Genomic DNA, 26,479 nt, shown 5'->3' with positions numbered 1-26,479 from the left:
ACATGCACAACAATGCATTAAATGTTTTTTTCTAATCACTTTGCGTGAACGAACATTAGAGTGAATTTTCATCGAATGTCCCGAGAACGGCATAGAAGCCACGACTTATTGCGTGAACATGCCACAGAAATTCACGAGAACATTGTAATTACTCGAGTATTACTGAGTATTCGTACACGGACCCATGGGGACCACGGAATATGGTCTGTTATTGGATTAGGAAGATTAATGCTGTTTATCTTCTATTCCTACGAATTTGCCTCTATTCTTCCGCATTCAGGGGAAGGTTTTTTCCTGATGGAGTTGAACTGCTCACACGGCTCGCATACCGACTCGCCCAAACATCCTGCGCCGCCGATAATACGCCTTGTCTCCGAGCTTCGCAGACACGCTCCCGCCAACCCGGACACTATCTCCTCGACGCCTTACACCAGTCCATCGACACACTCTATAACACACACCCCGATGCACGACTTACGCTTCGTTGGGTTCCAGGACACCGTGGCGTCGACGGCAACGAATGTGCAGATGAAGAAGCCAAAAAAGCAGCTAGAGGCGAAAGCAGTCCACCAGACGAGCTCCCCGAACTCCTCCGTTCAACCCTCCCATCCAGTATCTCCGCAATCCGTAGGCATCTCCTCGAGCAAATCAAAACTGCGGCTGTCCAGCGATGGAAAGACTCGCCTCGATTCGAGACCCTCGCTCGCATAGATCCCGATATGCCATCGAGGAAGTTCAGTAAACTCATTGCACCCCTCCCTCGCCGTCACGCCAGCCTGCTCATCCAACTCCGGACCGGACACGCACCGCTCAATTACCACCTCCATCGCATCCGCCGATCAGACACAGCACGCTGCCCCGCATGCCGAGCCCACCGAGAGACCGTCCAACACTTTTTCCTCGAGTGCCCGGAATACGCTCCACAACGCGCATGGCTACGACGCGAAATCGGAAGCCGAGCACGATCTCTCAGACATTTGCTCTCGCAAACAGACACCATCCGGCCGCTCTTCCGCTTCATACACGCCACCGGCCGTTTCGACAATATCTTCGGAGGACTTGAATTACCAGACACGGAGGACAATGACTGACGACCTCACACGCGCATCCCTGACACTCCCACTACTCTGTCTCGTTTCATTTCATCTCATTCCAAATGGACCACCCACGGACTGTACATAGACGCTACAACACACACTAATGACCCTTACTGTACATGCACCATAAACCCCTACGATAATTTGTCCCACCCGGCGAAGTCACCTCTACGGAGGCGCACTGAGCCAATGATCAGCTAGACACCATCGAATCGAACCTCAGTAGTGTACATGTGTATTGTTCGAGTCTACATAGGGCTTCGCCCTCAAATGACGATAAACGGGATTACAAACAAAAAAAAACAAAGCAAGGAACTCTCGTTGCAAGAAAACATGTTATCATTCTCCATCACGTTGGACGGCGACATCCTTGCCTTACCTATCGGGCGGGATGCTACCCTTGCAGCGAACACATCCGAGGCTTATACGATCGCTTACGACACTCTCAGGTCATGTTACAAGTCTGTCGTATTCCTGCCGGCACCCAGAGTCCTTGACTATGCACATGCGAAGCCGGATCGCGATCGCTCGATATGGACGTCGTGGGGTTGGCTGTCGAAAACCATCTCTCGGCTGCTGACGAATTATGTCTTTCCTTCAGCGCTTCCGTGGTCCATGTTCCAAAGCCACCATCCCAGTGCCGTTGACCCGACATGTCTACGAAGATGGGAGCTTGCCGCACGAGCAGTTGACCGCTATGGCGACGCCGTCTTTTCCGCGACATCTGTCCCTTTTATCATCCCCTTCGCAACATCATCAGGAAAAAACCTTCCCCTGAATGCGGAAGAATAGAGGCAAATTCGTAGGAATAGAAGATAAACAGCATTAATCTTCCTAATCCAATAACAGACCATATTCCGTGGTCCCCATGGGTCCGTGTACGAATACTCAGTAATACTCGAGTAATTACAATGTTCTCGTGAATTTCTGTGGCATGTTCACGCAATAAGTCGTGGCTTCTATGCCGTTCTCGGGACATTCGATGAAAATTCACTCTAATGTTCGTTCACGCAAAGTGATTAGAAAAAAACATTTAATGCATTGTTGTGCATGTCATATACTACTACGAGTCCGATGTGAGAATCTGTGATGCATTATGAGAGGTCCGAGGCCACGAGCAGATGAGATAGGTACTAGGGAGGGAGATAGATGACGAGCACAGGCAGTAAAATATGACTAGAGTAACAGTGTCAGTGGGTCCGCGGGTCGACGGGTCACTAAGCGGGTCCGCAGGCAAGTCGGCGGATGGACGAGTGACCAATCGCGTGGGTGATCGCACGAATGGGGAGGTAGCCAGCCGGCCGAGCAGACGAGAGCATGGGCGGGAGGGGGCGTGCGAGACAGACTGTGGGCAAGACGGAGTCGGGTGTGTGGGTGTAGAGTGAGATGGTGTGTCCATGAGCATGGGCGCGTAGGTTGCAGGTGACAGGGGCAATAGTCTCCATGTGAATGTATGTTAGCTGGCTGTCATAGACGGCGAGAAGGTACGCACACAGATCAATGTTTGTCATGAGGCAGCAGGCAGGTGCGCAGTCAAGAAGCCGAGAGCGAGCAGCTGTGGATTCTGGAAGCGAGCGCGGAGGATGCGCACGCGCGCACACACAAGAATGTTTGAACACGGCGCGGACACAACAGAGCGGGCGTGTGGACGCAAGAGAGCCAATGGGTGGACACGAAAGTGCAAGCAGGCGGGCGCGAAAAGACAGTGGGCGAACACGAACAGACAGTGGGCGGGCGCGAAAAGACAGTGCCAGTGGGCGCCGGGCGGGCACGAGAAAGCAAATGCGCAGGCACGAGAGGGCAAGTCGGCGGGTGCGAGACGGCGGGCAGGAGGGATGACAAGATAACGGGCGAACGAAATGGCCGGCACGGTCAACAGCAGATAGGACACGGTTCAGCGGGGCATGGCAAACGCGAGGGCGGACAAGCAAGGTGGCAGACGAGGGGGACATTGAGGTGGCGAGTCAGATGGCAAATGAGCGAACGGCGGGCGCTGGCGAGCGAGCTAGCATATGAATAAGCTGACGGAAGGTTAATAAGGGAGCGGGCAGGCAAGAGCGGGCGAGATACCAATGGCAAGTGAACGTTTGAACCAGCAAGAGGGCGGCAAGCGCGGGCGAGGCAAGGACGCGAGTCAGCAAGATCTGATGCGTGGGCGAGCAAGAGCTGCTGAGTGGGCGAGCAGGAGATGAACCAAACACGGTCAGATGTGTGATAGTGAATGAGTGAGTATGCAAGACAAACCACACGAGCGACACGGGGGACATAGACAATGCAGAGATAGGATATGGCTGGCAAGGAAAGTGTGCCAGGAGGACGACGACACGACGCAAAGGCGGCGGCGACGTAGCAAGTGAAGCCAGCGGAGTGACGTGGCAGAACTCGATCGAGATTCAGTTTAGGGCAAGCAGTAACTGAACTCTGGCGCACGATGCCGTCGTGTCTTTTGCGTCTCGCTGCTTACCGCTCATCTACTCGTAGCGTTAACTCAACCATGTCTGGCTTCTTTTTGTTTTGCGGGGTTCGTCGTCTGCTACACCATCATCTTTCCACGCGTCATGACCCACTCCCACTGCAAACTCTCCAGCTCGACCCAGACATTGAACGCCGGGCGGCGTCAGCTACGACAATCGCGTGTGGCGGCGGGGTACGCTGAACGAGCGGTCAGCTAGGCTATTCGGAGCCTTGGGCGCATGGTAAGAAGAGAGGGTGAGTATGGGGGCAGGCGAGTGAACGGATGCGTGAGGATGGATGACGCGTGAGAGCGAAAGAGCGAGCGTACGAGTGAACAGGTGGACAGGCAGATGAGTAACGTGAGAGAGGACAGGCAGACAACGAGTCAAACATTCAGCAGGTGAGTGAATGGCTATGCCGTGAATTTTCGCTGACGACGGTGTTCATGTCCACCAGCATTACCCTCGGCACCAGCACTTGCTTGCCTGCCCACCCATCCACGTTCTGTCTTGCTCACTGGCACGCTCTGTCTTTCCCGCGCTGTCTTTCTCTTGCTCATCTGCTCAGCTGCTTGCCCGCTCTCCAGCTTACCCGCTTGTCCGTGTGCCTAATAACGCACCCACCCGTGCGCCTGCTCGTCTGCCCACTCACTCGCGCTCGCCCGTGCTCCCTTGCCTATCCTCCGGCCCAGCCATGTGCCTGCATGCCCGCCCATGCTCCCTTCCTCCCACGTGCCTGCTCGCTTGTCCGCCCACTGGTCCGCCCGCTTGTCCGCCCACTGGTCCGCCCGCTTGTCCGCCCGCTTGTCCACCCGCTTGCCCACCTACCAGCCCACCCGCTCGCCTGCCCACCCACCGCTGCTCCCTTGGCCCTACTTGCTCCTGGGTCCAGCCCACTGCACCAAATTTGTTCTTCTTTTCGTCACGCGAAGCTGATCGCATTGAGCGAGCGAGCGCGGTGTTCGCTTCCTCGTCCGCCGTGCAGACTCGCCCAGACTCGTCGACCGATCCGTGCCCGCCTCCTACGCAAGCTTCTTGAGGACGCAACCGTCGCCGGCGGTGCGAGGACGTGCGAGGTGAGTGCTGTCGCGACGCTCTCTAGGCTTGACATGGTCTCTTTCGGTGAGTTGGATGCGTGAGGCAGCGGGCCTTGGGCACGGCGGGAGCTGCGGGCTTCTATTCAGGACGACCGTGGGCGTGGGTGCGGCAACGCCTCGGATTGCGATGAGGGCGGAGGAGCGGCAGCGGACAGCGACGCTCCGTGCAGTGGACAGGCCGCGGAGATGCGTCCTCGTGAACCGGTGCGTGCATCGACATGGTGCCCTCCCGTGAATGGCGCTTTCGATACGGCTGACGCAGGCACTGATTCAGTATGCACAGTGATGCGAAGCAGACCCAATGTATAGTATTGCTCAGCGAATACATATTGTTAGGTCGTGATCACTCATTTGCGTCCGATTAGCATTCCTGTCAAGTACTTGGTATCTCATTTTACCATGATAATGCTGAGATGCTTATAGTTGGGCTCTGAATGCTGGCGAATGAATGCATAATCATCGGTTCATGCTGGAGTGACGTGCACGGAAATAAGCATTCGACGTATTATTGCGACTGACATCAGAATGATCCGACATTACTGAGCTTCTACGTTTTATTCAGAATTCCTGACCATATAGCATAATTCGGAGGGAGCTTTTTTCCTGATGTCCCATGATGAGTCCGACGATCTCGGCCTCGTACACAGTGTGTCGCTTTGCAGATCCGAGGTGGTACCGGAGGATGTGTAGCTGCGGGTCGTTAGGGATGAAGAGTATGGCGGATGCTCCAACGCCGCCCTCGATTTCGGAGCCGTCTGTGTAGATCGCTGGGATGTCTTTCTCTTGCCAAGCTTGGTCCTCCTCTTCCGCTGCATCTTTGTCCTTCGCAATCTCTGTCTTGTGTCGCGGTGCCCATCCTGGGGGCTGGCGAGTCGCCTGGATCTGCTCGGCATTCCGACATCTGTCTAGTCGGAGGGCTTCAGTGAGTTCGTGGAGGGGGATTTGTGACTAGTCACGGGGATACGCGCATCCTGAATTCTATCGTAGAGTGGGTGAGAGGGAGGTAGAGTAAGTATTCTAGTAGCAGCCTGTATCGTAACACGGTCAACAAGAAGATCGAACGGGAGAAGGTTCGCATGTGCGTCGAGGACGTCTGATGCGGTGGTTCGCATGGCACCTGTGATCAACAGTGCGGCCTGTCGCTGTATGCGTGACAGGCGTTGGATTGCGCCGACAGAGCCATGGCGACGAGACTTGCCCGGGACGTCGTAGGTGGGAGTAAGCCACACTTCGGCGGCATATAGCATTCGCGGGACAAGGATGGATAGATAGAGTTGTTTGACATAGCGGAATGCCACACCTCGTGTTGGTTTGGCAATTCGTCGGATCCTTGCTTTGTACTAGCAGCTTAAAATTCCATGAATCTGTGCCAATAGTTCCTCAGTGACCAGAGCACATCATGATACGATCAGAACTGGTGGTATTCCTACTACCCTTCATCTCGTGTGTATGTCTTTCGAGAAGGAGCTGATACCATGTCAAGTAGCACCGCGCTCGGGCAGCGTGATCGATATCGTGATAGACCGATATTTCTCTACGGATCTCTATAAGGAGCTCTGGAAGACAAATGCAGCATCGTCAGGAAAATCGATCATGATGATACTTATGGACAGAGTGCGCTCACCTGGTGCCGCACTGGATGCCATGCACTCACATGCAGCTTCCAGCAGATCCTTCACTTGAATAGCGTCGAGGCTGTCAATTTCAGGATCACGACGGAAGCACATGAGGCCTTCGATCATGTACCTGTGTAGAGGAGTCAACATAGTCATCCAAGCCCCGAGTTGTGACGCTCCCGTGATGACCGTCGCTTCCCGCACTCCTAGGGGCTTGCTCCACCACAACACATACGTCCACAATGTGCATAATCCGTGGCTGATAGTCGTCACCTCCAGGAGGCTGAGGGGCAAGCCATGCCCGAGGCGGTTCCCGACGTTGGTGATGAACCACAGCAGCTGCCATATGAGCAGCGCTTTCGCCAGTCCGTCTGCTTTGCTCTTGTCCCATATGTCTGCGACAGAGATATCAGGGATGAGCGTGGGCTCATGCTTCATGAGGAACAGGATTCCGAAAGGCGATATGATGCCCTCTGATTGCCAGGCTGGTAGATAGTGGCTACCCGATTCGTCGACAACGTCGAGTCTGAACCCGCCCATGGTAGCGTAGAACGCATGTGTCATCGTCCACCGATGCCTACGAAAGGTCTTCACTGCGTCCCTCGCGCTCCGAACCAGAGGAACAGCATCCTCATTGGGAGAACCCGGATTAGACTCCTATTTGTCTCGCTAGAATGAGCATCGGTCGCATCGGGATAAGTACTGTACTGACCGGAATTCCGAACAACTTCCTTACGAACCTAGATCTGACTATCAATTCCTGAAACCACGATGGTGAAGGCGACTCTGTGGTGAACGTTCGTTCGGCCTCCTTCAATATCGATCTTGCTTGAGCAAATTGGCCCACCGCGATGTATAGCAGGAATTCCGGCGCCAAGAGCCCAACGACGAGCCAACCCAACTTCCTGATGAACCTCAAATACCACCGCCGGTGGTCAGATATGTCGTCATGCACAGCAGACCAGACGCAGATGCCGAGGGTGCTGGACAGCTGGATAGGATGTCGAATGTACCACGGTAATCAGGATCAGCTTTCCACGAAATGAAGATCGTCGAGTTCGACATGATTCTAGCCGGAGGACCCGGAGTCAATGTTCAAGGTTCATGGGCATCAACTCACTTCATATATATATGAGTTGCCGAGTGCTAGCGCACGTCCCCTGAGATACGGAGACGTAGTCATCGTAGAGATACCCACGTCCTTTCGACGCGTGTCGCATATCTGCCAGAGTGGTCCGGGACACATCAGATGAAGCCACACGTGTGAAAAATGGATACCGCACTGACAAGTCCACTGCAAATGGCCATACACCGAGAGTCAGGGGCTTTCTTACCGTGTCAGCGAACGCCGATGGCGCCTGGTGAGCCGCTTACCAATGCAACATGCAATCCCATAGGGCAGCTGTGCGCGAGTCTCTGATCTCCAACAGTGAATGGATCATGACGATTGGCCATGGCCTGATATTGACTACTGGAACGTAGGAGACTCGGTCAATTCACCGCTAACGTGAGGGTTACCACCTAGGGTTTGCACCAGTTCCGGAAACGGAGCCTCGTATATAGGCGTCAGTGACAGCAGTACTAATGGGTATGGTTGAGACTCACTGCTAGGATTCGGACGGTCATTAAACACCAGATGCTGGCAGAATCATGTATGAATCCCTGTGCTTAGCACAAATGGATCATACATAAACTCCAGAACTCACAGCAAGCCTTCATGTATAAAGGTGCTGTAATAACTGGAGCCGGCGTCTCGCTCACTACCCGAAAGGGCGACTGCCCTTTAGGGACAGCCCGGGTGATCCACTGTCAGCGGCAGCTTGCGGTGGCGGCGGCAGCCCTAAATAGGAGCTGTTGCGCGCTGCGAGGGCATCGGGCGCGTGCAATCGCGATTTGCGATCTGCTTGATCTGACACGTCCTAGTATTAGAGCTAGGTACGGCACCGTAAATAGCCGCGACTCATTATGTAAGCACAGTGCCTGAATAGTCAGTATATCGGGATCCGAACAAATACAGCGCGTATTACGGCACGTATGTTGTGCTGCACGACATATGCACTGCACATGTCGCGCCCCATGACACATATTGTGGCCTTTTATTCATTTGTTTGCTTATCAATTCAAGTCTCAGTGCTGTGATTTGCGCCGAAAATGAAGTCATGAAGTGGCCATCCCGATTTGGTATGTTTGAAGCGCCAACAAATGCTGCGATTCAACACAAATTCTGTACTCAGTTAAGATATCGACTACGTATGGTACATCTGGAACAAGTGGACGAGGATCTCTACAACGCAACATCGTCTATGCCCTCAGCACTACCATGTCTCTGTCCGTCGCCCACCTGTTCATCGCCGCCGCCGTCCCACCAATCGCTGCCCCGCACGTTGCTGCCCCACCCGCACCCATCGCCCACAGGAGTCCCTGCAATTCTCCAAGTGTCGTCCTCGGTCACCCACAGCCTCCCGCGCATCGCCTGCCCTATTCAAGGGCTCGCTCGCAGTGCGAAGTGCCTTGTTGACGGCCGGCCAACGCCCTGTTCACACCAGTCAATGTGTGGTTCACAATCATCGACGCGCCACCATACGTACCCGTCGACGCGCCATTCGTACTGCTCGACGCACCGTCATTCGTGCTGGTTGACGTACCACTAGCAGTACATACTCACTGACGTGCCGTGACTTGTATCCGGCATCCGCTGACGCGCCATTCGTGCTAGTCAATGCGCCGAGGTTTGGGCTGGTCGACGCCCCATTTGGGCTGGTCCAACGGTCGGTCCAGGGCGGGTAGATGGTAGAGTTGTGGTAGCAACTGGGTGAGCTTTGCGGGCGCCCCGGTAAACCGAACGTTTGTATCTATTTGTTGCTTCACCAAACTTGGCAACCCCGATGTGCTCGGGCTGTTCCTGGCCAATCAGAACGCGTTTAACGGTCCTACTTAGGCCTGCAACATACGTGCGACTCGCGTTCTGGGTCCTTTGCACTGTGTATGCATCTTCTGTAAGTTGGAATAGGTACTAGATGTATGTATAGTGGCATACACTGAATCTAAAGAACAGATGAGATGCGGTACAGACTATTCTCGTGTATGGTAGGGATGTCTAGACTCTACATTACTGTACTGTACTGGTTCTTTGAGTCTCGAGTCATAACCGGTGTTGCGGCGCAATATACACTGTTCTCGTTGATAGCAATCATAGGCGATAGCATTCCAGTGACATAGATTATGTTCCTACTACTAGTACTACTAGTACTGTATTCTAACACTCGTTGTACGTGTTGGTCCACGCTCGGTGCTTGCCCTCTCGTCCGCCCGCCCGGCGCCCGCTTGTCCGCCCTCGAGCTCCCACTTGTCCGCCCGCTCTCTCGTCCGTTCACCCTCCTGCTCGTCCATCCACTCGCTGGCCTACTTTCCGGCTTATCTAACTCGTCCGGTTGTCCGCCCGTCTGTTCGGCCGCCCGTCTGCCCATCTGCCCGTCTGCTCGCCCTCCCGCTCGTCCATCCGCTCGCCTGCATGCACGCCCGCCTGCGCGCCCGTATGCCGGTTTGCTTGCTCGCCTGCGTGGGCATCTGTCGGCTGTGTCTGCGCGGTGGGCATTTGCCCAGTGCGTTCGCGGTGGGCATGTGCTGTTGTCTGGCCGCTTGTCCGTCTGCTTGCTCTCCTACCTATCCGCTCGCTCACCTGTCCGCTCTACTACCCATCCGCATACCTATCTGTCCCACCCATCAGCCTGCTCGCAGCGCGCGCGAGTGCCCGCCCGCCCGCCCGCCTGCTCACGCGCTCGTGCTCGCACCCGTACCTGCGGTCTACCGTCGGCTGCGCTTGCACGCGAGGCATTGGCCCTGCGTGCTCACGGTCGACGCGCATGTCCTGCGCATCGCCGCGTCCTGTAAGCATGGTCAGTTCATTCGATGCTCGTGTGCGTCTACACTCACCTCGATACCAGCTCCTCGCAGACACATCCACCCGCCGTTCGTCGGCTGCGCCTGCGTGCATGGCAGTGACCCTACATGCTTGCCGTCGTCGTACGCGCTGTGCTCTTGCGACGTCGGTGATCCGGCGGTGGTCGACGCGGCATGGTGGAGGTCGCAAGGAGGTTGCAAACGGCGGGCGGAACCGCTCGCCGCTCGCCGCTCGCTCGGCTGGTTGCGGCCTTCCGGGCTTGTCCGAGGCAGACGCCACGCAGGCGGCGGCGCAGGGGATCCGAGATCGTACCTGATCTCAGATGCGCTGACCCCGATGTGCATCCATATGGGGTAGCCTCGCATCGCGCGTCAGTGGTACCGCCCCGCCGGGGACAAAGGGGCCGGGCTAGCCCGGGGTACCTGCCATATCAGGTAACGACCGACGGCGCCTCGTTCATACATGACGGCGCCTCGCTTTTACATGAGCGAGTGGCAGCTCATGTATGAAAACAGCTGCAGGTAAGTACTGGAGTTTATGTATGATCACTCCGTGCTCACCACAAGGATATCATACAAACTTATGCCTATATTGCCTGCATTAAATCTCTCATTACGCAATAATGGCAGACTCAGACTAGCCTGGTGTGCCTGGACCTGAGACACAGCCGACAAGTTTCGGGGAAAGCAGGCTTCCTATTCGACAATGCCACTAATAGGCGAGCATACTGTCAGCATATATCCCCTGGTGAGTCGCTAACGGACATCAGAGGGTAACAACTCACCAGGGGGTAGATGGCAGTAACTGCGCCACATTTGCAGCGAATGAAGCACCAATCACGCTAAGTACACTGCAATGTATCCCTGCTTCCGTGACCCGTAAACCAGCATGCATTACCAAGGCTCGCGTACAGAACGCCGTACTGGACAGAACTCACGATTGGTACGACAGAAGTCAAATACAAGCAGGACGCTACCCTATTGTAGCTCGTTATAAGAGATACAATGGGCAAGTTCCATGCAGAGGAGTGACGTGGGACTGCCAAGCATGAGAGAAATCCGTCACGGCCACATATATGCCCTAGTAGTGATAGACCACGGTTAGCGGCCTCTTCAATTGACGAGGAGGGCACATAGGCCCGAGCCAAGTTCATATGCTGGCCGCAGTTCACCATGAGTCCTGCCACTGAGCACAGATATGCGCTGCAGAGAGTTATGTACCCACTGTCATGCATCGATTGTATATGGCTGGTCCGGGAAGGAACACCCTCCGCGCGCCGCAGCGGTATTGCTATTGGTCTCCGCCACTTTGATCTTTGGCGTCTACTAATTGGACCGCACTGCAGCTGACTCTACGCGGCCAGCTGTGACAAGTACGCACTGAGTTTCCACTTGGAATGGATTTCCTGAGCAAGGCGATACCAACGCGAACGGTGACCATGGTTCACACTCCCACAACTGCGCCCCCGGCATCGACCAGCCCACCCATCGTCGAACTCCTCCGCTTCGCGTCGTCCTCGTTCAGCGTCGTCGCGACCTTCGCTCGCCGCTCCCTCAGCTATGCAATCAGCAAGCCTCTGTGGACGGCGCTCGCCGTGCTATATCACCCTCTCTCGTACCTGCTCGCCCCCTTTTTTGTGTTTCTGAACGTTCTGCTGGACGCGTTCATCTTGACGCCATACGCGGTGGTCAAGGCCATCGCAGTGAACGTCTACCCAATCTATGTATTCCTCGGTGCGAGCCTGCTCTGCGCCGCCTGCATTGGTCTCGGAGCGCGTCTGTGGGTCCGGGCAATCCGCTATACGATCTTCGGGCCAAAGCCTGCGAGTCGCGCAGCGCATCCTCCAGCGAGACCGAGAAAACGCGTGTCCATAAAGGAGGAGGCAAGATAGTTTGTGCTGCGGGGATGCTCTAGCATTGTGGTTGCATCGCTTGTTGCTGGTGAGGTCTTGTTCTTTTATCTCTGAGATGAGGCACGACTGATTTATCCGCAGATGCACCAGGTCGGAGTACCAAGTGGTCCAGCCAGCATGCCCTGGTCCTTACGTCGCCACGGGGGATGTGTTCAGCGCACGCGGGGAGCTGTATTCTGACGCTACCGACATATCTCCTCCGGCTCGAACCTATCCATCCCGACCGTGCACTTAAATCCAAACACACGAACCCTCTCCGGTATCTTCGCCTCCCTCGCACACCTCCCGTCGATATACTCAACCGTTGGCACGCATACGGAATTGGCCGGCATCTGCATGACCGGGGTCGTAGGGCACTTTGAACAACACATAGACCACGACGCTCTCTCACGTAATCGCACGGCGGCCTCCCCTGCAGAGCCCAGCAATGTCGACGTTCACGCGCGCAGGGCCGCTATCATAGACGAGGAATGGGAGGACGAGGTTCATGTACAGTCTGTGCGGTCTTCGTTAGCGTCCGCCGCAGCCGTAAGCGTCCGCCGCAGTAGAGTGTACTAGCCTGTATGCTCGCTGTCAGCCTATTCTGGCGGAATGGCGGCCAATGCTTGTTTAGTTGGTGCTGCATATCACAAGCCTGGGATTTTGCAGAGTGGTGGTGGTATTATGCCCTGTAATTCACGTACACAAGAACAAGTATCCGAAAGCCACCTGCATACGACCTTATTTGACTTCGTGTGCATGGATGAACGTACTTCGATTAGGCACGGCGGGCTTACCATGCCTCTGCGACTACAACAGCATCCTCCCCGCCCACCTCGGCATCGCAATGCACTCCCGTACATTCTCGATGCCCGATATCCAGCTAATGAGACGCTCGAAGCCAAGCCCAAACCCACCATGCGGAGCCCCTCCATACTTCCTCAGCTCAGAATACCACCCGTACTGCGTCTTGTCTAGCTGGTGATTTTCCAACGCCTTATCCAGCAGGTCACCCCGTTCTTCGCGCAGCGAGCCGCCGACGAGCTCGCCGAGGTGCGGGACGAGAAGGTCGAAGCACGCGACGGTCTTCCCGTCGTCGTTGAGGCGCATGTAGAATGGCTTGAGCGACGCGGGATAGTCCGTCACGAACACCGGGCCCTTGACGAGCTCCTCCGCGAGCCACCGCTCGTGCTCGCTCTGCAGCGGCTTGCCCCACGCTGGCTCGAACTGGAACCTCCGCGCCGACGCTTGATATTTCGCCAGCTCCGTGACCGCGTCGCTATAGCTCAGCCTCGTCCAGACCGGGGTGGAGCTTGCTGTTTGGAGGTACTCCAGAATCCGCGAGCGACCGGCGTCGTTCGCGAACGCTTGTGCATGGGACTGCGTCTTGTCAAGGACGTCTTTCACGGCGCCTTCGACGACGCTGCAGACGTCGTTCACGGACTGGGTAAACGCCCACTCCGCCTCGAGCATCCAGAACTCCGAGAGATGCCGGTTCGTCAGTGAGCGTTCTGCGCGGAAACACGGTGAGAGTGTGTACACCCTCGACAGGGCCGTCGCGAGTGCCTCGAGATGAAGCTGAGACGAGACGGTGAGGTACGCGGGGTGTCCGAAAAATTCTGAAGGCCTGTTATCTTCCGTGGCTGGCTCGGAGGGGGCGGGAGGGGTAATGCGGAAGGTTTCTCCGGCACCCTCGCAGTCGCTGGAGGTGGTGATCGGCGTGTGCACGTAGCAGAAGCCTAATGACTGCCTGTCAATGAGTTACATTCGCCTGCACACCTCGCGATACGCTCACGTTGAAGAAGTGCTGGAGCACATCGGAGGTCGTGGCGCGGAGCCTGAGCATCTCGGCGATTGTGTTCGTTCGCGCTCGGAGATGGCAGTTGTCCCGTAGATACTCGGTAGACAGGGCTTGCTTTTGGATTGGGTATGCCTAGTCGCGCGCCGCTCAGTCGCGCATGGAGAACGCCGGACTAGCTACGCACCGCAGGATCACATTCGCCCACTACCTCGACATCCTCGACACGCAACTCCTTGTCCTGACCCTTTCCGGGACTGTCCGCAAGAGTACCTCCCAGCCTCACGCTCGCGCCGTTCGTCAACCTTGACGACACGCGTTATACACTACCGAGTCAGCTCACAAGCTGCACAGCCCTCCAAGCCACTAGCACGCACGCTTTCGCCAGAGAACCATTCTGGATGACCGCTTGGATGCCCTTTGCTGAGCTGCCGTCCGAGATGACGGCGAACGTGATGTTCTTCTGGCGCCGCACCGACTTGATCCAGCCGTTCACCTGCACGCGCGCATTGCTCGTTGTGCCGCCGAGAAGCTGGCGTATCGTAGGGGGTAGCAGGGATCCGGAAGGAATGCGTCCGAGCATCCTCTCCGACGTCGGGCGACTCGATGGCTTGCAGTCAACGAACGCGTCGGAGATGCGTCATCTGAATCGGGTAAGTATGTGTGTACGTCGTTCATGGATATTAGGTAAGCACTCAATGGACCTGAGCTTGTCACTGCGAAGCCCGCTTAGCTTAATCGGATAGAGCGTCAGACTCTTATGCATGGACAGAGCATATCCCGACCGTAGGCAATGCAATCTGAAGGCTGCGAGTTTGACCCTCGCGGTGGGCTACTAATAACGTACAGTTTTGGTCTCGGTGCCAGTCAATTTTGGATGTTTTTGTCCTAAACGATGAACTAGCGGAAGATCAGCAGCAGACTTGTCTTCATGCAATGATATATTCGGTTCACAGATCTCCATGTTACTTAGACACCACTTTCAATAACGAGAACAACGCGAACAACGTGCGGCAGTCCTGATATGCATTGATTATGCATTGCACAGTGAATGTTTTGAAAACTCGAGGCGACTCAGTCACCTAGAATGAGCATCAACATACAATACACTGAATGCAAAAAAAATCCATTAGCCCACCGCGAGGGTCGAACTCGCAGCCTTCAGATTGCACCACCTATGGTCGAACGACTCGGACGACGTCAGGGCATATGTAAGAGTCTGACGCTCTATCCGATTGAGCTAGGCGGGCCGTACACGTGCACCCGCCTTGCCAAATATGGTAAGGGGCGCATCAACTTCTCGAGCGGCAGTAGCGACCTTTGAGCGACCTGAACCCAACCTGAACCATACACAGTCACGGTCGCCCTCTCCGATACGCATATGTACAACGTTCCAACATCAACAAACGCGCATCACCAGCTCCATGCCGGGCATACCTTGGCTGACATTGTCGACGGCGGCTCCGGCCGGTGATAGGTATAACTTGAATCTGCGCACGGGCCAGGCCAGATGGTCGAAGGCTTTACAGGTATATTTATATCTGCCGACGAACGGACTACATCGTAAAAATACACTACACAAGCATCGTGAACGGTCATGACTCCATGTGATCGTACAACCCGGCCGCACCCCGGGCCCGCTATCTCACCAGCCAGCACTGCGCTCGCTATCCAACGGCGACGCACGAAGGCACAAGCGACATGCTCCCGCCGCGCCACACCGAACCTAATCGACGTCCTTCTCCCGCACCTCCTCGATGCTCCGCGGGCGAGACCCGTCCGCCTCGACGTCCCCCGCGCGCCGACGCCGATGGGGTTCCCGTGCTCGTCGAGGTCGGGCATCTCCTCGTCGCGCCCCGCGCCCTCCTCGAACGCGGCCTTGTACTTCTCAAAGTGCGACCCGTGGTTCTCCGGCCCGACGATCGTGCAGAGGACGACGAACGCGGCGACAACGCCGAGCAGGATCCCCTGCACGGTCGCGTAGTCCGGGACGGTCTGCAAGGTGCCGTCTTTGAAGATCGTCGTTTTGAGGTGGTTCCCGCCGGCTAGGGGAGGGTTAGCGGTCATGTGTGTGGGGTTGCGAGAGCGGACTTACTGGTCTCGATCTGCGCGGATGCGGAGGAGACCATGTTGCCCATTTGGTACGCAACACCGGGAAAGGTCGCACGGAACGCGGGCGGGACATCTCCGCGAGCTGGATCGGGATCTACGAACGGAGATGTCGGTGAGAACGTCACGTACTTATACACGGAGAAGCGGAGACACGCACAACTCCCCAGGCGCCCTGGACACCGAACTGGACCCAGAAGGCGCCTGCTGATAGGGCGCCGAACGAGGCCGGGAGGATCCACAGCGGGATGAACGCGCCAATGAGAAGAACGAAGAGGATGATTGTGAGTCGCCGACCGATGTACTGAGACAGCCATCCGGCGATGGTACCACCACTGCATTCACAATGCATCAGCATAGTTTACGTCAAGAACACTTGTATGCACATACGCAATGGCACCGCAATTTCCGATGATGGTCGCGACCGTCGAGTCGTGCGGGGTGAAGCCCTTCGTGGTCTGCAGGTACGTCGGGTACAAGTCCTGCGAGCCATGCGAGAGGAAGTTGAATCCGGTCATGAGCACGACTGCATAACAGCACAGGATCCAGTGGTTCTTCAACATCTCCTTCGTCTCGCGCAGGAATACCTTCGTCTTGTTTTTCGTGCTCCGGCCTGCTGCCCGCTCCACCGCCTTCGCGCGCAGGAAGACCCCACTCTCCGGGAGCACGGCACGGATGGCCGCTGCGAGGATGCTAAGCCCCGCACCGAGCCAGAAGAGCCCGCGCCAGCCGGTTGGGGTTTCCGGGACGAGGGTCAGGTTGACCACTGCAGCGAGGAGGTACCCGACGGCATATCCCTCTTGCAGGAACCCGCTCGCGAGTCCACGCACCTCCACCGGCAGGTTCTCCAGTGCCGTCGACGCGGCGAGGCCCCAGATGCCGCCCATAGCGACACCGAAGAATGAGCGCACGACGAGGAACTGTGTAAACGTGGAGACGAAGCCAGAGCCGAGTTCAAAGGCAGCGGCGATGAGCAGGTTTATTACGAGCGGCCATTTGCGGCCGAAGCGGTCGGAAGCGATACCGAAGATGATCTGGGAAAAGGGAGAGTGAGTCAGTGTGTGTCAACGATGGGGACGTAGAAATATTTGGGGAGGGGAACCGCGGCGACGCATCGATGGCGTCGGTCAGGAACACGCCCGACTCGCGCCCGAAGGTGGGTGCGCCGCCCGCAAAGTCGTGCGGTCTAATGAAGGCGAGGTACTCACAGCACCTAATGAGCGAAATAGCAGCGTGAGCGTGATAGCGGTCGTCTGGTGGTATACAATGAGCTGATTATATAGGACACGGAGAATGGGGGCGCACGATAGAGTTGGCATCCTTGCTAAACTGCTTTTCGAGCGCCGTGACGCTGAGCGACACGCTGAAGAAATCATAGGAGTCGCATATCCACGCCAGCCATCTGCACACAATGCACGCGTCAGCGACGAAGGCAGGGTGAATTGAGAAAAGCTCGATACGCACCCACACCAGAAGTGTGCCCACTGGATCAATGTCAGGCCACGGATGGCCTGCCAGAGCGTCAGGCCGGAATCATCGATTTTCTTCTCGCGACGCGGGATGAGGTTAGCGAAGCAGTGGTTGAACAATCGAGTGACCGCAGAGGACATGATGGATGTGAGGCGGGGGACGCGAGGGTATCAGCGGGCAGACGAATGAACTAAATACGGCGGGCGTTATTGGAGCGTCTGCCGCGATCACGGTTCCCCCGGACTCCCCACATCATACCCCGCACCGGTACCGGTTGCCGGATCTCCCCCCATCTCTCGGGCAATTCGCACTTCCGGGCCGTCGGGAAGAGTGCGTCCGACACAGTCCGTACACGCAGTCTGCATGCAGGCCTCGCGATGCTTTCCGTGTCTCCCAAGCAGCCTTCAGTACTGACTCTCAGGCAGAGCCCTCAGCGCGGTGGTCGACCGTCGGACACGCAGAGCGTCAGGCACGGATCATGCCAAGAATGGCATGATCGATTCACCAGACTGTGATCGAAGATTGCCCCGGACACACGCTTACTGACTCGATGGCGCGGACCGCCGTCTCTGGCCAGTCTCTCCTCTCAGACTCGAACCCTGATGCTCCTCTCTGGCGTGTCGCAGACTAGATATCGTTCTCAGATGTCGACATCTGCTTGAAATGTGTGAAGTTGAGGTGCTCACTCTCACGTTCACTGGCATCCGATCCGTTTACGAGTCAACGGTGTCATGATCATATGTATAGTACCGTTTAGCAGCCAGAACTCTTGCCCAAGGTCTGTGGCTTGAAGACCGCCTTGCTTGGACAGGGAAATGACCCAGAGGCAGGGAGAGAGTCAGCCTGTTCAAGACACCGTCGAGTTTCAAACGGATCCGGAGCTCATGTATGTAAGTCAGTCTCGGAAGTTATACGCTGGCACTGCTCGCAATTTACTGATAAACAGACGAAGTCAGTGCACGTTGCTTGCGCCTCGCGGTCTTAAGTTCATCGTGTAATGAGACACATGCAATCTATCAATGGCGAGTTGTAGACCGTACGACAGGAGCTTATCTTGGTTAAACAGTTGGAGAATAGCGGGACGACCCGCCGCCGCCGTATCTGTAGTGCGACCATAGCATCCTGGTAGAGAGACTGCATAGTTTCAGAAGGCTAATACCAGCAGTTTTCAATTGTACGACTCATTGTTTCATCGAAACGCTATTAAAACGTAAGAGCACTGATCCTAGCGTACATGTCGCAGACATAGTCAAAAGTGAATGTCCTCGCAGGGGTGGTAGACTTCGGGATCAGTCTCATATCCGAGAGATGTGGCAGAAAAAACGCACATTGTAAGTAGGAGCCATCACCTCGGTACCTCTGTGGGGAGTAGACACTACTAGCTTCGGATATGTTATAGGCTTCAGACGCAGCGGATGTGAGACTTGCCGACCCAGCAACGACGCCCTGACCGTCTTGGCGGACTCGCTGCTCCGCCGCTTCCTTCCGGGCTGCGCCATATATGTCCCTGTGTAGTCAGTCCGATATATGATGCATCCTTATGTACGTTATGCTGGGCACACAACCATGAAACACTCGAGCGCTCTCAGTCTGATTCTATGTTTCCCTACGTCGCACAAAAGGTATCTCGATGAGGCTACGCGAATTTGAGGGCCTATAACAAGATGAACGTTTGCGGACAGCAATGAGTGCGAACCGGAACGTTTGGCAAGCCGTTGGTGTCCGAAGAGCCGGCGAAGCGGGAAGGCGCAGAGAAGCGTACCCAAATCGGGAAGGCTGAGCCTTTAGATCTTCACAGACACAAGCAACCCGGGTGCCGGCGCCCTCCGCCACCGGTGCTGGTGAGTACGTACGGAGTCTAGGCTAGTAGAGTCTAACCCGGAATCGGAGGCTTGCGAACTGCTGAACTCGCAAACACGAGAGTATCTCGTTTTGGTCAGCAACGGAGACAACTGAGCTCGAGGCGCCAAAAACCTCGGTTGGTAGCCCTTTCTACATATGTACATGCACTTCGATATGAACCGATCATGATCGGTGTCATGGTGGAGAAGATCCTGAGAAGGTCATCGACAGAATTCTTGATCAAGATACTGCACTACGCTGTCAAGCCTGAGCTGGAGCGATGAGAGGCTTGGCATTTCGTCCGATTTGTCGCCGGGGCAATGGGAAAGAAACTCTTGGTATTAGCGTGGGTCCAACTTTGCCAGTGTGTATATGTGTGTGGCTACGGGTTTGGCCCACGACTCGGATGTGCTCTAGAAAGGTAACGGAACTCGAGTCGACAATAGCACACCGTTCGCGGCGCGCGCCGCCTCCGTCGCCTAGTCAAGTCCGATTTGGGTCGCCTCATGGTGACGGTAAGTATACGGTGACGAGTGGCGTATGCCACTAATGCTTCGAGTCGATAATCACTTCGCTGCACCCATGATGTATAGAACCTGCGAGCCTGAGCCTTAGCCACTTTCTATTCACTAGGGAATTGTTTGTCGTAGGAGAGACGATGTAAGAATAAAAGGTTCTGGCCTTGCATATGGTCGCGCAACTTCACCTCTTTCGACGCCATGAAGCTCAGCCTGCCAAGTCATCGCTTCGAACGGCTCACTTGACTTAGGGACGCACTCCACGCATGGTCCGTAAACAACATCCATTACATTCATCTCTAGGAAGCGCGTAGGCGCACGTCGTCTATGCACCTACGCACATCCTGCGTAACTAGGTGACTACTTGCTATCTCCTCAGTCAAGTTCATCATAGTACATCGAGCGAGCGAAGATCGCCTCCAGCGAGCGCTCGAACAGTTCGTCCAGGTCGCGCGCTGCGACAGGCTCCTCGGGCTCTGTGGCAGGGGCAGCAGCAGCAGCCGCGGCGTGGTGCTTACCGCCGTGGTGGTGGCCGTGCGTCCCTTGCTTCCCATGCTTGTGTCCGTGCTTCCCGTGTTTGTGTCCGTGCTTCCCGTGCTTGTGGCCGTGGTGGCCGTCGCCCTCACGAGCACGGCCGTAGAGCTCCTCGAACTCGAGCTCACGCTCCGCGACGGCGGGAGCCGGGGCTTCCGCCTCGGAAGCCTCGGTGTGTGGGTGCTTGGACCCGGCGTGGTGCGCGACGCCGCCGTGGTGACCGTGCTTGCGGCCGTGCTTGCCGGTCTTTCCGTGCTTGCTGTGCTTATGGCCATGCTTGCCGTGGTGCTGACCGTGGTGGCCCTGATGAGCGTGGGCACCTGCGTGGGCATGCTTGCCGGCGTGATGGGGGTGCTCCGTGACTTCACCGGTGGCCTCAGGCACCGTTCTATCAGGCAACAGCTGTCAGGGCAAGGGGTACGAGGTCAGATAAACCAACACGTACGGGTAAGCGAGGGCGGGGGTCGCAGCAGCGACGACAGCGGCAATAGTGAAGACGGTGGAGAAACGCATGATAATGAGCTAGAAGTGTAGATCGAAAGGGTTGAGGTTGTGGACGTTGGACGGCGTGCGGTTGGTAAAGATCGTAAGTGTCGTTCGACAAGAAAGAAGCAAGGCTAGCGAACAGTGATCAGTCTGGGCCATTCCAGAGGAGAGGCTACCCTATACTCACCAACCAGTACCCGCTTCGAGGAATGTGAACTCAAAGAAGTAGAAAGAGCTGAGGTTCCCCCGAAGGAAGTGCCGTCCTTATATACACCTGCGCCGATGAGCGGTCTTGCGCAGCTCTTCAGTGAAACTATCGAGAAGCGCTGTGGCAATGCCGCCCGAGTTTCACAACCGTGCATATCGACTTACCAACGCCCGAAAGTCCAGGGTGCTCAGTAGCTCAGTAGCTCATCAGTATTCCAATTCTCTGATGGCGGGAACATCCCGCGCCGTGCCCTACTTTACTGATGTCTGCGAGTGGCAGCATTTCAAGAGCTCTCGGTGCTCCTCGGATGTTCGGTTGATGTGATCGGGCCCATGCTTGCGCCGACTATACAATTGCCCTCATTCACTGTAACTCGATGGCTAGCAGATGTCCGGGCGAACAGACATCGTCGATCCGTAAATCCTCGGGCCCAGTGGTATGAAACTTGAAGCTTGAAGGGCAGCCTTGGGTCGTGCGGGCACTAATGGGTCGCAAAACGGCCCAAGACTCCTATTGTCAGCGTCTAAGCTCTACTGGCCGCCCGGCCATACAATGTAGACTCACTGAGTCTATCCCGAGACCAGCACAGCGCCGGAACAGCGCCTCCCGGGTGGCGGTGGCACCACCCAGGAAGGCTGAAGAAGCTGCTTTCGAGACGAACGCGCTCGATCATCTCTGCGATCAGCATCTGTGCAGCACTCTTGGCATTGCCGCATTTCGACAATGAATGCGCTCGGACCTGCTCGGACCCTCGGACTGCGTATGCTCCGTGTGCGCTATCGCATCTTTGAGTCTATGGGGGCAACACTCAATTTCAGCTGTGAGTGAACGATAGACAGAACGATTTCACTGTAGTACATACTCGTGGCAGTAGAGATCTCAAGACGCTTATAGTTCCTGTCCTAGAAGATGAGGCACTTCGATATTCCTCGAGAGCGTTATCACGCATATCACAGTCACAGCATACACTATCGCCCCTCAAGCTAGGTTCGATCCCGTGGGGCTCTGTGCTGAGGCACATCCAGAGGTCGCGGGTTGGTCGCGGGCGCAACATTGTTGCACCCGACCATCCGCACCATACACAGCCTTAGACTGGGATGACGACACAAGAGGTTAGCGCTCGATGAGCCTGGCCAAACTCACCCTGTATAGCAGGTCGGGGGTTTGGGTTCGTTCGGACGCGCGCCCCGCCACGGCAGTTGAACACAGCGCATTCCGCGGGTGTTTCGGCGAAGGTCCAAACTTCACGCGCCACAGCAAAACGCGCTAGTAGCCCGCCCTTGGAGCAGAACAGCGTGCCTCGCCACGGCATTGACTACCTCACACATGTCTCCACGTCCGGGACCGGCCAACTGGGAGCCGAGCATCTTGTACGTTGTACGAGGTGTTGACAATGTAGTGAGCAGCTGCATCGGCCTCTGGCCGCTCTTGCATACTGCCAGAAAATGAACGTGGCAAAGTGCGACACGAAAGGAACCAAGCCCTTCGGTCTTTCACCGAACATCCTCCATCAATCATGTTCGCGATCCTTGACTGTGCCTGGTGCTGTATTGCGTAGCTACTGCAGGAGCTCGGGTTGAGCTCGGCATACTAGGCTGCAAACGATAGGAATGATGTTTTCATCGCATCACATCGTTGGGAGGGACGAAACTCACCCTCAAGGCTTCACGTGCATACTTGTCCGTCCTGCTTCGGTATCGGAGGAAGATAACTTAGCAGACGACAGAGTGACGCCAGAGGAGAACCCTTAAACCAATCTCTTGTGATGTACTCACCACTAGATCATACAGCAGAACAACAAAGCGACGACGAACATACATGGTCGCTCGTCCACGTCTCGACACGCGTGTGTCCGCACTAAGTCGGACTACGTAGCGGGTTGTCGGCAAAGACAGCTGGAACTATACATGAATTGCAAACACAAGGTTTACCGACTAGAGTACATTCTTCGCTTCTGATTATCACTGGGCAGTGACCTATACATCCCTTGTCGCTGAACATAAGACACGCATAATCGAGTAAGACCATCACTCACCTTACCCGGTAACGCCTAACAGCGCCATCATCCGCAGCCGTCCACACCTCTCGCTCTTGAGCCTGCACCACACGAACGGCGCGGACCCCGTCGCAATCTGATCCTACTAGCTCGGCACGTACCCCAGGTCCCTCTGGGCGCACATCCGCAACGTACGGAAGTCCATCCTCCGTCGCGATCGCCAGTCCAAGGCCCGAGCCATCCCCGACGCTACCTCGAGCTCCGGCGTCTGTAGCGAACGACAAGGCATCCAGCGGAACGAACGCGAGATCCTCTATGGACGCTGTGTTGCGCTTGAACGTAGTCAGAGGCGTCGCGAGCGCACGCGTGTCGTACACTGAGACGACTCCCTTTGTCGAACCCGTCGCGACAAGGTTCTCTGTCGGCGCGTACGCGATCGCCTGCAGTACGCTCTTCCCGCCCGCCGGCGGGGCTCGCGAGCGGAATACGCTGCGCTTCGTCCGCAGATCGAGCGTTTCAAATGTGCCGTCCTGCAGCGCGGTAAAGACGAGCTTGTCTTCCGTGTCGACCTCACGCGGGTCGACACCGGCCTCATCGGTCGCAGCGTCTCCAGCCTGGAGCGTTCCCTCGCCAACGCTGATTGCGAGCACTGGCACACAGCTGCCGTTGGCTGAGCCCATCATACGGATCTGAGACTCCGAAGGGACATCCCAGAGGCGAACAGTGCCGTCCCTGGCGGCGGAGAGCAAGTTGCGTCCTTTCGATACGATCGCTGTTGAAGTGATGCCGCGCGTGTGCCCACGGAATCGACGTGCTGGTGTGATAAGCCCTTGTGCGGATGGATCCTCTGGCGGTGCAGCGGGCAAGATAGAGAGGGAGAAGTCGGACGAGGCGGTAAGGAGCACGCGGGAAGAGGGGAAGAAACGGAGAGAGGTGACGGTGCTCACATGCGGCCTACACAAGTCGGTAGGTCGAGACTGCGACGTCTGGGATATGTAAATCGATCCATCCATATGTCCCGTCGCGAACTGGGAACCGTCTGGGGAGACGTCGAAAGCTGTGATCTTGATAACCTTCAGGGACAGTCAGAGGTGAGGTTCAAAGGTATGTATGTTGCCAAATTACTTACTTTCCGACCCTCATTCTCCGCATACGTCTTCATCGGCACAGCGAGTCTTGTTTGTGGCATTTGCAACGAAGGACACGACGCAGAGTACAGTGCCTAAAGATCGGTCATCGACTTCACGTCGGATGCTTGAACATGCGGGACACACAAACAGGGCGCATACGTGCGAGGAGGCTAGTGGCAGCAGATGCTCACCTCTCTGCTACGAAGTTCTACACCATTTCGCCCCTCCAAACGCACCAGGTCTCGATTGACTTCATCAAGGGTGGCGTACACTTTGCCGTGCACAGATGGCTCGCCAAACTTGTAACAAGAGAGCCAGAACGTGTCTTCGGGTACCAGACCTTCGTGGACGTCGGATATCACGGACAAGAAATCTGGCTGAGCGGTACAGATAGGCAGAATGAGTGGATCAGAGTCCATTGCAGACAAAGGCGCAAGTACTGAGTACTGAGTACTTAGGCCTGAGTATGGAAACCAAAAGTGAGCAGCCTCGCTTCCTGTCACAGAAGTGACATCTCGTGATCCGTGATCTCGGTTATCGGGTCACGGTTAGGCGACGCGCCACATCCGACCGCAGAACCCCGCCGCGCCGCGCCACATGCCCGACGCGCGCACTGCGCGGCAGCGAACCCGAGCTTCAAGTTATCTATTGATGTATATGCACCTCTTGTGCTTCATTAGATAGCAGTAAGCTCTTAGCTTGCCAACGAGCCATCGCTCGAATCATCGATGCACTTCAGAATGATTGGCAGCCCGAACTGCAATTTGTTGCGGTTTGTTTATCCCCCTACCGCAAATGGTTGCCGCTGCCACGTCCTCGCGCCGGGCGGCCAGTCTCTCTCAGCGCCGCCGCGACCGCCTTCCCCACCTCTGGGACAACGCCCGCCAGCGCGCAGGTGCGGAGATGGGCTTCACCTTGGCCCCCCGGGGACAGGTGCTGTTCCCCCCGTGCTTTCCCTGGCTCGCTGCTCCCGGTTGGTCCGGGTCTTCAGCGCCGCGGGGCCACCTGAAATTTACCACCCGCTGCGCACCCAGTCCCCGACGCGCATATCTGGCCCCCCAAGCATGACCCCGTTCTCATACACAAGTCAGAGAGAGCGAGCCCCGGTGGCAGCAGGCTACCAAACCGCAGGCAATGTTATTGATCGAGCTCTATGTGTAAGTCGCTCTCCGCTTACCCGCGTTCGGCGCGCCCTCATCGATGTGCCCTTAGCCTTCTAAAACACCCCCAAAGCGACTACGTGATTCGCTGGGACCCCACCAGCGAGCGCATCGCCGTCAAGCTTCCGGAGCAGCTCGTGTTGCGCATCCCGAGCGCCTGTTGCGTCTCTCGAAGCCTCGCAAGGTACGGGACATGTCACTAGTGATATTGTGCCTGCTGTTTCAGACATAGATAACCGCCCTGCTCAGAGGCTGCGGGGCGAACCTGTGGATTCTTACGGTCGCCAGGCTCGTTCGCTCGAACACGGCAGGCGTCCGCCTCGCGCCGGTTGCCTGGCGGATGTGCATGCAAGACGCCGATGTCACTGCATGCTATGTCATCACACTCATATTGCGCAGATGATATTCTGCTAGACGATGTGGCGATGGCGGCCCAGCCCCAGTCGTTCCATCGTCCAGTTGGTCCCATTCTACGAGATTGGTCCTCGTTCCTCGTTCTTCCTAAGTGTCTGCCACTTTATTGATCTACGCGCCAGCAGTTTGTAGAGTGCATCTCGACCTTCAAGAAGATATCAATGCCACTTTCAAAGCACTCCGAATTGACCTTTCCGTGCCCGGGTTCAAGCATGCCGCCTAGGTGTGTCCGCAAGGTCTTGCATCCACTCTCACCTGCTGCGGTGCAGGAGCCTGCGCACTGGATTGGCAACGCCTCGTTCTCGGCCTCCATGCAGACCACAAGATCTGCTTATGGAGGTTGGCGGGGAGCAGGCGGATGCAGGCAGGCTGAGTAGCTCGCCCTGCTGATCACTAGTCGTAATACGTGCAACCAGCGGTATGAATCATTGTAGGATACATCACGACAAACAATAGCTGAATTGAAATTATGCCGTGGCAGGGCTTGCCTGCATCGCTTGAGTATTAAGAGTGGCATCGCCGCTTCTAGCAGCAAGAAATAATGAAGGACTGGTAATAAAAGTTTGCGCACGTGCGGTTTATTCATGCGCGGCAATTCATGGGCGCGTTGCACTTGGACTGCAACCATCGTCAGTGTCTCCATTTGTCCGCTCTGAGCATCGGGCAACTGTCTCGTTGTGTCCTTGGGTGGCGATTCACTAGTATGCCTGCTTCGAGGCGCAAGAGAACAAAACCGAAACTTTCGCACACTGCCGCATC

General features: G+C 56.2%; 8 protein-coding genes and 2 non-coding genes across 10 annotated transcripts; 2 read left to right on the top strand and 8 right to left on the bottom strand.

Moving 5' to 3' along the window:
• Nucleotides 1–2,273: 2,273 nt before the first annotated feature.
• Nucleotides 2,274–2,897, bottom strand: B0H18DRAFT_974650 (uncharacterized protein; the record flags this gene model as incomplete). Its single annotated transcript, XM_048044020.1, has 3 exons — nt 2,590–2,897; nt 2,492–2,536; nt 2,274–2,470 (listed from the first exon to the last, which is right to left on the bottom strand). Coding segments are annotated over exons 2-3 (194 nt in total), but the record flags the coding sequence as incomplete, so codon positions are not given.
• On the bottom strand, nt 2,791–3,441 carry B0H18DRAFT_974649 (uncharacterized protein). Its single transcript, XM_048044019.1, has 2 exons — nt 3,168–3,441; nt 2,791–3,118 (listed from the first exon to the last, which is right to left on the bottom strand). Exons 1-2 carry the CDS (start codon nt 3,362–3,364, stop codon nt 3,103–3,105), a joined length of 213 nt encoding a protein of 70 aa, XP_047899972.1. The 5' UTR covers nt 3,365–3,441; the 3' UTR covers nt 2,791–3,102.
• A 2,684-nt stretch (nt 3,442–6,125) lies between these two features.
• On the bottom strand, nt 6,126–7,221 carry B0H18DRAFT_1165244 (uncharacterized protein; the record flags this gene model as incomplete). The annotated part of the gene is given in 4 exon segments (XM_048035841.1): nt 6,126–6,191; nt 6,272–6,282; nt 6,302–6,920; nt 6,976–7,221. Coding segments are annotated over 4 exon segments (942 nt in total), but the record flags the coding sequence as incomplete, so codon positions are not given.
• Nucleotides 7,222–11,512: 4,291 nt separating this feature from the next.
• Nucleotides 11,513–12,260, top strand: B0H18DRAFT_327425 (uncharacterized protein). Its single transcript, XM_048037596.1, has 2 exons — nt 11,513–12,104; nt 12,158–12,260. Exon 1 carries the CDS (start codon nt 11,561–11,563, stop codon nt 12,053–12,055), a length of 495 nt encoding a protein of 164 aa, XP_047899970.1. The 5' UTR covers nt 11,513–11,560; the 3' UTR covers nt 12,056–12,104; nt 12,158–12,260.
• Nucleotides 12,261–12,865: 605 nt separating this feature from the next.
• On the bottom strand, nt 12,866–14,436 carry B0H18DRAFT_1082104 (asparaginyl-tRNA synthetase; the record flags this gene model as incomplete). The annotated part of the gene is made up of 4 exons (XM_048031484.1): nt 12,866–13,801; nt 13,851–13,988; nt 14,041–14,158; nt 14,231–14,436. The coding sequence occupies 4 exons, from the start codon at nt 14,434–14,436 to the stop codon at nt 12,866–12,868; spliced, it is 1,398 nt and encodes a 465-aa protein (XP_047899969.1).
• Nucleotides 14,437–14,576: 140 nt separating this feature from the next.
• Nucleotides 14,577–14,687, top strand: B0H18DRAFT_t21. The gene has a single exon. It is a non-coding gene; the product is annotated as a tRNA-Lys (tRNA).
• A 297-nt stretch (nt 14,688–14,984) lies between these two features.
• B0H18DRAFT_t19 lies at nt 14,985–15,103 on the bottom strand. The gene has a single exon. It is a non-coding gene; the product is annotated as a tRNA-Lys (tRNA).
• A 306-nt stretch (nt 15,104–15,409) lies between these two features.
• Nucleotides 15,410–17,572, bottom strand: B0H18DRAFT_1082103 (carboxylic acid transporter protein; the record flags this gene model as incomplete). The annotated part of the gene is made up of 8 exons (XM_048031483.1): nt 15,410–15,427; nt 15,660–15,898; nt 15,949–16,038; nt 16,095–16,297; nt 16,353–16,996; nt 17,171–17,215; nt 17,268–17,364; nt 17,427–17,572. 8 exons carry the CDS (start codon nt 17,570–17,572, stop codon nt 15,410–15,412), a joined length of 1,482 nt encoding a protein of 493 aa, XP_047899968.1.
• Nucleotides 17,573–20,061: 2,489 nt separating this feature from the next.
• Nucleotides 20,062–20,838, bottom strand: B0H18DRAFT_1165231 (uncharacterized protein; the record flags this gene model as incomplete). Its single annotated transcript, XM_048035840.1, has 2 exons — nt 20,062–20,714; nt 20,772–20,838. Coding segments are annotated over 2 exons (690 nt in total), but the record flags the coding sequence as incomplete, so codon positions are not given.
• A 1,923-nt stretch (nt 20,839–22,761) lies between these two features.
• Nucleotides 22,762–24,611, bottom strand: B0H18DRAFT_974609 (WD40-repeat-containing domain protein). Its single transcript, XM_048044018.1, has 4 exons — nt 24,338–24,611; nt 24,146–24,238; nt 23,056–24,089; nt 22,762–23,006 (listed from the first exon to the last, which is right to left on the bottom strand). The coding sequence occupies exons 1-4, from the start codon at nt 24,563–24,565 to the stop codon at nt 22,997–22,999; spliced, it is 1,365 nt and encodes a 454-aa protein (XP_047899966.1). The 5' UTR covers nt 24,566–24,611; the 3' UTR covers nt 22,762–22,996.
• Between the last annotated feature and the right edge of the window lie 1,868 nt (nt 24,612–26,479).

Source organism: Fomitopsis serialis, assembly GCF_022376445.1.
Source record: "Fomitopsis serialis strain Sig1Antser10 chromosome Unknown B0H18scaffold_3, whole genome shotgun sequence".
In the NCBI taxonomy this organism is placed as follows: domain Eukaryota; kingdom Fungi; phylum Basidiomycota; class Agaricomycetes; order Polyporales; family Fomitopsidaceae; genus Fomitopsis; species Fomitopsis serialis.
Note: the sequence above shows the minus strand (reverse complement) of the source record. Positions and strands in the feature narration are given on the sequence as shown.